Here is an 11,099-nt window from a genome sequence, read left to right on the forward strand (position 1 = left end):
GTCAGGCTCCTGGCGTGCAGGTTGTGGTTGCGAGATCGAACGAGGCATCGATCGACAAAGGTGATAAAGCGAAAGTCATTAACACAGCCCGGCAATGTCAGACAAGCTTCTACCAGAAACTTTGCGGTTCTATCCGAGATCAGGTCTTTTTATTTTTATCTTACCCATTGTTTAGCATTCCACGTTCTCCAAAAGAAAGCATACATAATCAACACCTTTACTCACGCTCGTTCTAGAGGAACAATAGTCCCTCTCTAGTTCTCTCCTAACCTTTAATCAGAAGTTACAGGGTCAAGTGTTCGGCGCAAGTTCAAAGAAGCAGCCAGGATGTGCAACGGTGAATATACTGAATACAAATCGATATTTTATTTAAATGAAACATTTTGTTTTAACAAGGTATTGAAAACAATTTGAGTTTATAGAAAATATCTATACCTGTAGTTGGAGTGCCATCGTTAGGGAATTATGCTACATCGCTTGCGGACAGGAAGACTGACACTAGTTTCTTGCACCTGTTTGGATCATGGGAGTCGCCAGTCTTTTAGAAATTTTCGTGCACCTACTGCTTCACTAAAAGTCAGTCGGTAGGATTATAGGTAACAGGGCCTTTCTCCACACTCCCCTAAAAGCTATGCCTCAAGCCCAGCACAGTCGAGACCGTTTTCTTCAAACATTAACTGGATAGAACAGATTTAAAAAAAACAACAAACTGGGACCACCGACCTGGCAGCAGGATTTTCTCAGTACTTTTTCAGTGGTGTCACAATGACCTCAAGTCTTTGATCCTATTGAAAGGGTATATGCACTGCTAGTCGCATGCACACAACTTCGTCACTCAAATCCTTTTCAGGGTGAAGTGCTCTACTAGGAATGGGAAGGGAAGACACCCCATGTCAAAGTACTTTTCTTCACAATGTAAAGCTTGAGCTATGACCTGGATAATATGTAGAAAACATGCGACTGAAATCCAAGAACTTCCGTATCTTATGAAACAGTCTGGAAGACTAGAAGGAAACAAAAAAAAAATAATAATTTGTGGTAAAATACAGACTAATTACTGTTAGTAGAATGGAACAAAAGGCAGAATTATTAGGTGAAAGATAATTTTTTATGATGATAATAACAAAAGCATTTCTAAAGCACATTTCCCTGCTGGCAGCAAGCTCTATGCTTTGATATAATTGGCTTTGCAATGTCTGGCTCACCACAAAAGAGTGCTCAGACACACAAGAGGAAGGTATGAAAAACCCACCACTTAACTATTCCCAGAAAAGGTGGGTCCCAAGATGTACTAGGTATCTTAAGTACTGGAAATTCACCTGTTAAAAGATCTTCTGTAACTGAAACTCAGAAGAAAAGAAAACAAACCTGTTCATCGTCATTGTCTTATGTAACTGCTGTACCAACATGCAAATTTCTTTTTTCCATCACACAAATTTATTTCCCACATTGCGACTCTCATTCACGAGCAACAAATAAATACAAAGATGTACTTTTAATGCCTAGAGACTTAATATAAACATCAGAAACATCTATCTTTGGACTTCTTTCCATGAAGTTTTAGGCTTTTGGGTCTCAGTGATCCCTTTGAAATTCTTAATGTCAAAAGCAGTTTGTTGCTTAGTTACTTTTTCACTCTTTCTAGGCAAAAGTCGGGGACTTCCACTTTCCATAGCTTACAGCCAACAAACTAAAAATATATCATAAAGCTTGAGCTTTTGTACCTCTATCAATAGGAAAGCTCACATCTGTTCTTCCTGATGGTGAAATCAGAAACATATTCAATCAGGGGGCCTCATTCTAGAAGTTAATGTGGAAAATTTGTCTCCAAGCAGTCCCGTAATATAACTCTGGTGGACACAGTGTTTGTAGTAAACAGTGATAAAGGAGAAGGCAACTCTTAAAAGGCAAGCCTGTTCACCCTTTTTTGTCTAATGTGGTTAAGAAGCTGACGGTTAAAAAAAAAATGGGGGGGGGGGGTTGGGTGGTCTCAAAGTTGTTATTCGTCTGAAAAAATCATCTTCCTACACCACTTGCACAAATGAGCAATGAATAAAAACATATACTTATCTTTTATTTCTCAAAACAGTCTATAAACAAGAACACTGAAGATACAGGAGGGTATAAGCAACTTTGGGTTCAGTCTAACTCAACTGGTTCTTATTTATCCTCGGTTCCTCGCTCAAATGTGTAATGTTTCACTACTTTTTCTTCTTTTGGATCACCTCCCTTTTCTAAGAACAGATCGTTGAACGGATACTGCTTTGGCATCTGCAATTGCAAAACAAAAACTTTTTAACATTATCATTTTTAGTTTAGAATAACTACAAATATGTTCTTAACAAGTTATTCATTTCTGAAGGAATCACTAGTCCGTGAATACACTCTTAGTATTTTTAAAAAATCAGTAGTTTGGGTTTGGCAAACCCAAATTAGGCAAAGTTGTGCATGAAAATGTCATTTGTTTCAAATATAACTGTAACAAGGAGATAAGAAAATAGACAATAAAAATAAATCAACCTTGTCCTTTGTTCAAGTTCCAGCAAGTATATTTGAAAATCCTCTTTTAAAAGGCAATTTGACTTGTTTGAATCATGAATTTATGTGTCAAATCAGCAAAAGACTGAATAGAAGGTCTTATTTGCTGAATTAAGGTCATGTTCAGGAAAAATGTACCTAAGATAGTCACAGATTTGACAATGTGTGGTTTCCTGTTATGAATACCTTTAGTCTTTCATCTCTATAATCTCCAGTTCTGTATATCCAACCTATCCAAAAATCTCAGTTGTTCTCAGTGGGTGATGAGAAGGGTTGCTTGGTTAATTTGTTAGGAAAGTGATCCCACCCAGGGGTTTTCTTGCATGCTTGTTAAAAGGGATAGTATGGGAAGAGAAACCAGAATGTCTAAAGGAAACCCCCAGCAGCCAAAACTGGTGTTACATGTAGAAAGAAGTATTTTCCAAGATGTGATATGAACCCAGAACCTTAGATTCTTACTGCAGTTAGGTAGAGGGGAAGGAAGTTTAAAATGCCTAAATGTCTTCAAAGGGAGACAATAAAATAAGAAGCCTGATCCTTGAATCTTTTAAGAGCATTACCTTCACTTCAACTTCTATGAATTTATTCTTTGCTTCCTTTACTTTGCTTGTAGAAGTCTTTCAAGAGATGTTAGTTATTTTTGTGTTCAAAACAGCCCAGATGAAATGAGTAAGCATGCAAAATATATGATGTAATGTTGCAGAATTCACCAATAAAGGAAAACATACCGCTGGCTGAAACCAAGGATATGGCAGTGTCACAATGTAGATAATTAATAAAGCACCCACGAACCCGGTTGTTGTCAGAAACATGTTCAAGCTGAAACCAAGAAGTATTTTCACAAGCTTGAAACAGAGATATGGCAAAAAAAAAACAAAAAACAACAACCAAACAAAAAAAACCCCAAAAACAAAAACGATAAAAATTAAGCCAGAGAGCAAACACAGCACAATGTTTTTCATCCCATTTTCAATTAAGACTTACTGAAAATACAAAATTATTTCTGTGTTCTGTTGTATCTTTTAAAAACACATGTGAAACAATTTAAGACTGTTTCTGAGAAAGAATGAAGATCAACTATCAAACCTAAGAAAACAGTTCTGTTCATGCCTTACAGTAAACAGATTAATGTGGTTACTTCTCGTGTCCGTTCCTTGTGAGAGAGTTATTCTAAACTGATTTTTCTACATTATTCATTATTTTGAAGAATAGAACATAATGCACTGTAAACATAAAACTATACCTTCTAAGAAAATATTAAACTTGCATTACGAATTTTAATTCTGGAAACTTACTATGAATATCTAGGTTTGGCATTTGGATCCCATTTATCTTCAGTAATGCAATCTGCCATTACATGCAGCTGAAATGCAAAATTGATGGGTGCATTAGGATTTTATATTATATAGTTTTTTTTTAGCTAGCCAACAAAACAACAAAATTAACTTTACACTAAAGTTTATGGAACATAATTTGCCCAAAATCAGTTTAAAAATGGCTGGTCACTCTCACATTTCCATCACAACCTGCTGAATGTGTTTGCATATAGAAAGAAGCACAAGGAGAGCAATTTGAGAGAGAGAGAGAGAGAAGAAAAAAGAGAAAGTGAGGGTGAGATTTAGCAGGAAGGTGAAGGAGGGAAGAAAGACTACTGAGAATGAGAGGAGGTGTAGTCAACACAGCTCATGCTACATATGCATGTGCAAGTGTACACAGGAGTGCATAAATAACTAAATTAAATAATTTAGTCTTTAATAAAAAAATGAATGTGTTCTTACGTTTTTTGGTTTAAAATTCTTAACAGACAAAGCTTATACAACCCTAATAAAATACCCATAAAGGCATTAAAATTAAAAAACTTGTAAACTGAAAATGACAATTTGTACTCAGAGAATGATAAACTTACTGGTTCACCAAAGTTTCGTTTCAACTCAGGGATGTCCCAGTCTTCATATCCACTTCTGTAATCACCAGAGGCATATGGGAGCTTAGGATAATCTCCATACCCCAAGCCGTCATCAGGATAAACATCATAGTCCTCTACTCGCAACCCATACTTCTTGGCAGCTGCTAAACGTTCTTCAGGAGTCTTTGGATATGGTCCAGGCTTCCAGTCTTTATTCCAATCTGTGAATAATTAAAATAAAGCAAGAACAATTATTTATTATTTGTTGTAACAGTACTGTAAAAAAAATGGATACTAAAGCACTTTACAAAGTATCTTTTATCACCTTACACTATCTTTTAATACTCTGATGAGGTAAAAGGATATGGTTGAACAGTCTTTACTCTGCACTCCATTCCTAATTGTTTAAAAAAATTTCCACTCCAGTCCTGTCATTCTTAATTTCAGGCATAAAATCAGTTCTTCAGAAAATGTCAGCGCAGTCAAATGTGAAGATATTCTTGAAAATAACAACTACAAAGTAGGATCACAATGATGGCTAAATGTTGTGATGCTCAAATCTAAGGTCAGCTTTACAACTATGGCATATAATGTGTACCAATGAAAAAAAATGCATTTACTAAAAAATATTAGTACTATAAAATAGCAAAATGATTTACAGATTTTTCTGTTAATAAAACAAAGTCATAATATTACACAGTTATCATCACAAATGTTGATACATCCTCTCTCGAAAATTAATATGTTGTGCTGCTTGATATGGGGGATAAATTTATGCAAGAAGGCAGCCTTACGGTCACTGAAGACATCTGCTCCAACAAAACATTTTACAATGGCACAGCTGCTCAAAAGAAACAACTGCTTAGTAAATTCTTTGCCCTTTTGAGATTAACCGCTTTAATTAGTTTTAATTCTTTTTCTTTTAGATAACCATTGCACCAAAGCAAAAATAAAATTGTTCATGTCAGTATTAGAATCATGTTACTAAATCTAAAGTCAAGATGATAAAAGATTTCGGATCGGTGGCCTTCAATGGAAAACGACAGTGCAACTTGTGTGTGCGTGTGTTATTCATACTGTAAACCTTCTATTTGCCACTGGTAATGACAATTTAACTCTCGAAACAACTTTTGGAGGGTACACTGTGAAACTAGAAAAACACCAACTGTAATAGCTAAACAGAGTCTCTTTTTCCGGTTTACGAAAGTGTCAACGCGTCGTAAGCCCATCTAAAGTTAAGATGTTTCATTATACCAAGGACGTGTATAGGGATATTAGTTTGTGATTATACCCACCTCTCAACTAGCCCGCCTTATGCCATGCCCTCGCATAATTTAGTGTAGCCAATTAGAAGTGTTATGTATGCATCAGTGGGGAAAGATTATATTCTTCAATTTCCAGCTAATCCCAATAGTTAGGTCTCAATAGTTACTGGACAGAATTCTACCTATAACTCAGTCGACAGCGCATCAAACAAGAAAGTTTTTCGGTTTTGCGTAGACGAGCACACAATTTGAACTATACTATATCTAAATTCTATGTAAACGGAATGAAATTCATAAGCTGATTGAAGTATAAGCATGCAAAATACTGTACTGTTAATAACAGATGTGGATGAAAGGCCCCGTCTAGCTACAAAAGGGCGGATGATCTTTAACATCAGTTCAGCTCCCCTCAAGGTTGCCATGTTGAATCGCTGACGACCTTGCGCAACTCGTCTCAGTATCAAAGAGTAACTACAAGGGAGGCAATACCCCAGTTACTGTACACTCTTCTACTTGACAACGCAGTGGTCCTGGTTATCTCAAGAAACTGTGTAAACCAAACCGACTTAAAGTATTCTTAAAAATGAATACCCCATTCAGGAGTCGATTTGAGTACCTGGAGTTAGTTACTATTTAAATAATTCATCTTCACACAAACGAATGATACAATTAGTGTCGCGCAGAAGTGTTCATAGTAAATCATCACATATAGTCGCCCCTTGACCGGCACTTGGATAGACGGGGGAAGCACATGGATAGACACGACAGCTTACAGGGTCCACTACTTCTTGTTATTTTGGGCAATAGCAGGTCCTGTACAGGACGACAAGTCTAGTCTTTGATCTTCGTAAGCCAGTTCTTCCTCTGGCCGTGTCGGTTGCCTTTCAAAGTGCATGGCGAAAGAAGACCGTGGAGTTCGTGTCCTGCAAGGTGTTCTACGTCTTCTCCTGGCTTAGACCCTGGTGCGAGCACCAGACTCAAAGTACCAGGGCGCACGGAGCAAGCACTCGGACCCGACTAGACGTGGTGTTAGCATGTAACCGTTTCTCATCGGTCACCCAGTCCTTCTCCACCTTATGTCTGAGAAGTGAGGCTCGGACACACTGTGCATGTTCTACGTTCTGATGACGGACAGGCTACGTGAAAGAAAACTGTAGCAATGACTAAATAATTTCTGCTTGCTTATTGGACTTTTGTCGACAATCGCGTGCATTGTATTGTTGGCATTGTTGTTGGTGTTGGAAAGGCATGTGGTGTCGGTGGTAGTCACAGTTCATATATCCCGTGATGCCTTCGTCCGCCTGCCCTACTTGCCCGTACAGTGTTTTTTGTGTACTCAGTTCCTCTTTTTCGTTTTGAGCTGGACGGAGGCGCCCTATTGTTCACGTTTAATAAATACTGTTTCATCAAACTACAGCAATGTCTAGTATTGGTCGGCTGTAGGGTCGTAGCATGATACAGGTGCCTTTTGAATCTTGATTACTACTATTCTAGTCATGAGACATTGGTTGAGAGTGAAGTGCCAGTAACTCTTGCTGGCAGAAGCGAAACTTTGGGTTTTTATCTAATTAACACTTTTGCAATGACATTTCAGAGATTTAGTTAACAAGGCTTCGAATACGTTTTGTAAGTCCCCTTATGGGTTGCCGTATCGATGTAAAGCCTTTAATTTTCGTTGTTAAATGTTTTTCTGCCTTTTTCATGCTTATATAGTAAGAATTTTTTTAAATTTTTGTATTTATATTAAAGCTTCAAATATTAAAAAAGACTAGCAGAAATGTCACTTTCAATTTCATTGTTCATCATATTAACACAGTAATGTTTCTGTTATTTAATCTTATATTCACCTAAGTACTTTTCTATATTTGTGTCAATGTGTCCCGCTGCCTTCGCGTTACTTGCTCTAGTGAAGTCTAGTCGCTATTGAGACTGCACACTCGTCCAAACTTTGTGAACAAGGGTCGGTCTCTTTGCCCGCCATGCGTGGCTATCATAAACTCGATAGTGCTATGTCATATACCGCTGAATTCAACAGAAAATGCTCTTTCGGGATCACCCAGGGAACCATATGATATTTTGCACGTGGTTCGAGCTACTTCATTTCAAAGTTGACAAATATTTGGCGTCGTCTTCTATTGTGTTTAAGAACTCTTACATTTCCTTAAAAAAAACAAACAAACAAACGAAAAAAACAACCCAAACAAATAGGCATTTTACCAATCTTCGCTGATTTAATTCAATATGTATACATTAATATCTATTTAAAGTCAACGAAGTTGTGGTGGAGGTTCCGCTGATGCTGAAGATGTTTTTCTAGAAGGATGCGACAGGTAAAGATCTGCTCAACTGCTTCTACGTGGTCTGAATCCAGTCTGTTCTGCTAGCAGCTCCTCTGCGGTGTTGCTGATGTGATTATGTATGACTTTCGGCATGACTTTGCTTGGGTGGCTGATAAGGTTTATTACGGTGAGCAGACGTTTCGGGGGCGAAAGCGGGACACGTGCCGATGATGGTGTCGTCACCGTCAAAGAACGCAGAAAAAAGTGATTTTTAAAGACAACCAGGACATTTGATGGACTTGGTAGAAAGCCAGAAAGCGGGACATTGGGCGTCCCGCCCGATGAGCAGGCGGGACAAGAGGTCGAAAGCGGGACTGTCCCACGCGCCGACATACCTCCGCCCTGTCAGCGTACACAGTCACTCTCTCCACTGGACAGTCTGGGGCTTGGAAAACAATTCCTTCATTCATGTCTTTCTCTTTACTTGATGAATCTGCTAAGGATGCCATTTTTCCCTGATCGATTGACGAGACACAGGAGTGTGCTTGTGATCGTCGTTGCCCGCGACCCGTATGCTTGGCTTGCGGTGAATCGGAGGAAAGTCAGTACCAGACAGGCTGGGAGGGTATCTGTTACAAAAATGTAAGACTTGATCGAGGCGAAACTGCTGCGTTCCAGGGATGAGGAGACGGGATGCAATGAGATCACGTGACATTCCAGATATGGCGACTGTAGAAATAGCAAAAGAAATAGCAAAAGTTGCCATGATTTCTGCGATAAATTAACATGATTAGTTTTTGCTGAAGTCAGAGCCAAACCTGTGTGCCTATAGCTTGCGGCGAGGCGTTATCGGGGATGTAAAAAGCAAATCTGAGCCTCGTTACAACTCAAACCATATGCTACACTCAATGAATTAAGAATCACAACAACCCGCTTTCACTAGATATCGCTTTGACAGAGACAATGTTATTGAGACGATCGAGTTAACGCAGTGAGCGGAGGCCTCAGGTAGAGGGGGAGTTTGTGAGAGGGTGCATGGTAGCTGCTGCGGAGTTGTAGCCCCAAAGTAAAACTGTTTTACAGTGTTTTTGTCACGGAGAACCGTCTCAAATCGGATAACTGAGGTGGCACAAGACATTGAAAAAAAACCAAAAAAAAAAAACAACAAAAAAAAACAAAAACAAAAACACAACAACAACAACAACAACCAAACACCCTACTAAACTAAAGAATTCTGCAAGAAATTTCCCTTTTTTTTCTCTGGCATGTGACGAGACAACGGATATGGCAAATACTACTTAACTACATGTACATGGCACTTTTCATTCGCGGTACAACTGCAGCATTTCACACATAACAAGAATTGCTCTCGCTGGAAGCCATGCATGGCACTACAGCGACGACTTGTTTGAAAGACTTGCTTTATCAATGAAAAAACTTGAGCTAACATTTGACAAGTGGCCTTACTACAGATAACTGCAGCCATTTGGATCTCAAAAAGGGTTAATTGTTCTTGTCAAAAAAAAAAAAAAAAAAAGAAAACGGAATCGTCTCAGTCTTGATTCGAGGATCCAACCTGGAAATAAGATGAGATAGATAACACTTTACTTATCCCAGAGGGCAACTCGGGGCAGCTGGATATGGAAGCACAAAACAAAACCATAACCTAACCCTATCCGCCAAACAGACTCATGTTGCAGACAGCTGCATTCACTAGCACACATAACATTTAGAATCGGCGGCCCGATAGGAGTTAAAGAAACATCTCTTCAGCTTCCGGTGAAGGAAGAGGAACTGTTGAGCCATCTTTACGGCAGCTTGAATGTTGGGATCCCAGCAAAGTCGCCTGTCGAAGATGGTCCCCATGCATTTAAAATTTTACCTCTTTGTCGTGGATGACACTGACGGGGCTTGGTGGTGAATTCCGACGGAAATCGAGACAATCTCTTTGCTCTTACATTAAATTCTGAGAAATTATTATCGCAGACCGGACCTCCTTCGCAGCCTCCCCCACCCTCTTCTCGTCAGGGCTGGTTTAAAACACAGCCTCATGGTGAGCCAGTGCACGTTGTGATGGAGTTGAAAAAAGTGCCATTGACAAACACTCGTTGCTGCCTGGCTACCAAAAAGTAAATGATTCATGACACCAGCTGATGGTCAAGGAAAAACTCGTCATGGATTCTTCTACCTGGGATATGAGGTTGGATGGTGTTGAAAGCCGATGAGAAGTCAGCAAACAGAATTTGTGCATGAGCTTGAGATTCTGCAGGTGTGTAAACAAGGTATGGAGGATAAACAGTTCAGTATCATCAACACTTCGTTTGGACGGGAGCCGCTTTCTAAAGTATTTTTCTCTTGTCTGATGTCATTTTCGTGTTGGACTTGGTGTGTTTTTGACGGGCCTGCCGTCGTACATTTGGCTTGTGGTGCTCCTTTGATGTGGAGACTTCAAGATGGGCACAGTTCATTTGACAATGGCTTCTGTTGGGGCTCATTCATCATTCCATCTGTTGGATTTGGTGTCTTACTGCTTTGTTTGCTATGTGGACTGTGGTTTACACTGTATGTTCTTTACGTACACACTATATATATATACACTTTGGCGTGGACTACACAGTCTGAACAACCTGCGTCATTCTGTCAGGTCGTCAGCTTATCTTCATGTCACACCACCTGCTGTGAAATAATAATAATCAGCGCAACATGTGTAAAGCGCACACTCACACTCCTAAGTAGCAGCGCTTTAGAACAAAACAGAGATAGACTACATACAAGAGACAGAAGAACAAACAACATATGAACAACGGAAGGATAAACAACAGTACTGATGACGAATAAAAGACAAATACAGAAAAGCGCAGAGGAACCAACTAACAAGGACTGAAAACATCGTAAAGACGAGCGGGGAAGAAGCAACAAGCGGATAAGTGGGGAAGGGTGAGACAAAGGATTAGCATTGTGTGGACTGTTGTTAGAGGTGCATATTTAAAAGATTCAGCCGTGAGTAGGTGGCGGATATGGAAAGGGAGAGAGTTCCACTGTTTTGCTAAAAATCCTGTAAATGTGTTGTGGTTCTGGTGACAAGAATAGTTAGGAGACGTTCATCAGACG

General features: G+C 39.3%; 1 protein-coding gene across 1 annotated transcript; it reads right to left on the reverse strand.

The window, feature by feature from the left end:
- Nucleotides 1-1,480: 1,480 nt before the first annotated feature.
- On the reverse strand, nucleotides 1,481-6,194 carry LOC112566729 (NADH dehydrogenase [ubiquinone] 1 beta subcomplex subunit 8, mitochondrial-like). Its single transcript, XM_025243065.1, has 5 exons — nucleotides 6,041-6,194; nucleotides 4,445-4,665; nucleotides 3,834-3,901; nucleotides 3,267-3,357; nucleotides 1,481-2,271 (listed from the first exon to the last, which is right to left on the reverse strand). Exons 1-5 carry the CDS (start codon nucleotides 6,129-6,131, stop codon nucleotides 2,161-2,163), a joined length of 582 nt encoding a protein of 193 aa, XP_025098850.1. The 5' UTR covers nucleotides 6,132-6,194; the 3' UTR covers nucleotides 1,481-2,160.
- Nucleotides 6,195-11,099: the final 4,905 nt, after the last annotated feature.

Source organism: Pomacea canaliculata, linkage group LG6, assembly GCF_003073045.1.
Source record: "Pomacea canaliculata isolate SZHN2017 linkage group LG6, ASM307304v1, whole genome shotgun sequence".
Classification (NCBI taxonomy): Eukaryota; Metazoa; Mollusca; class Gastropoda; order Architaenioglossa; family Ampullariidae; genus Pomacea; species Pomacea canaliculata.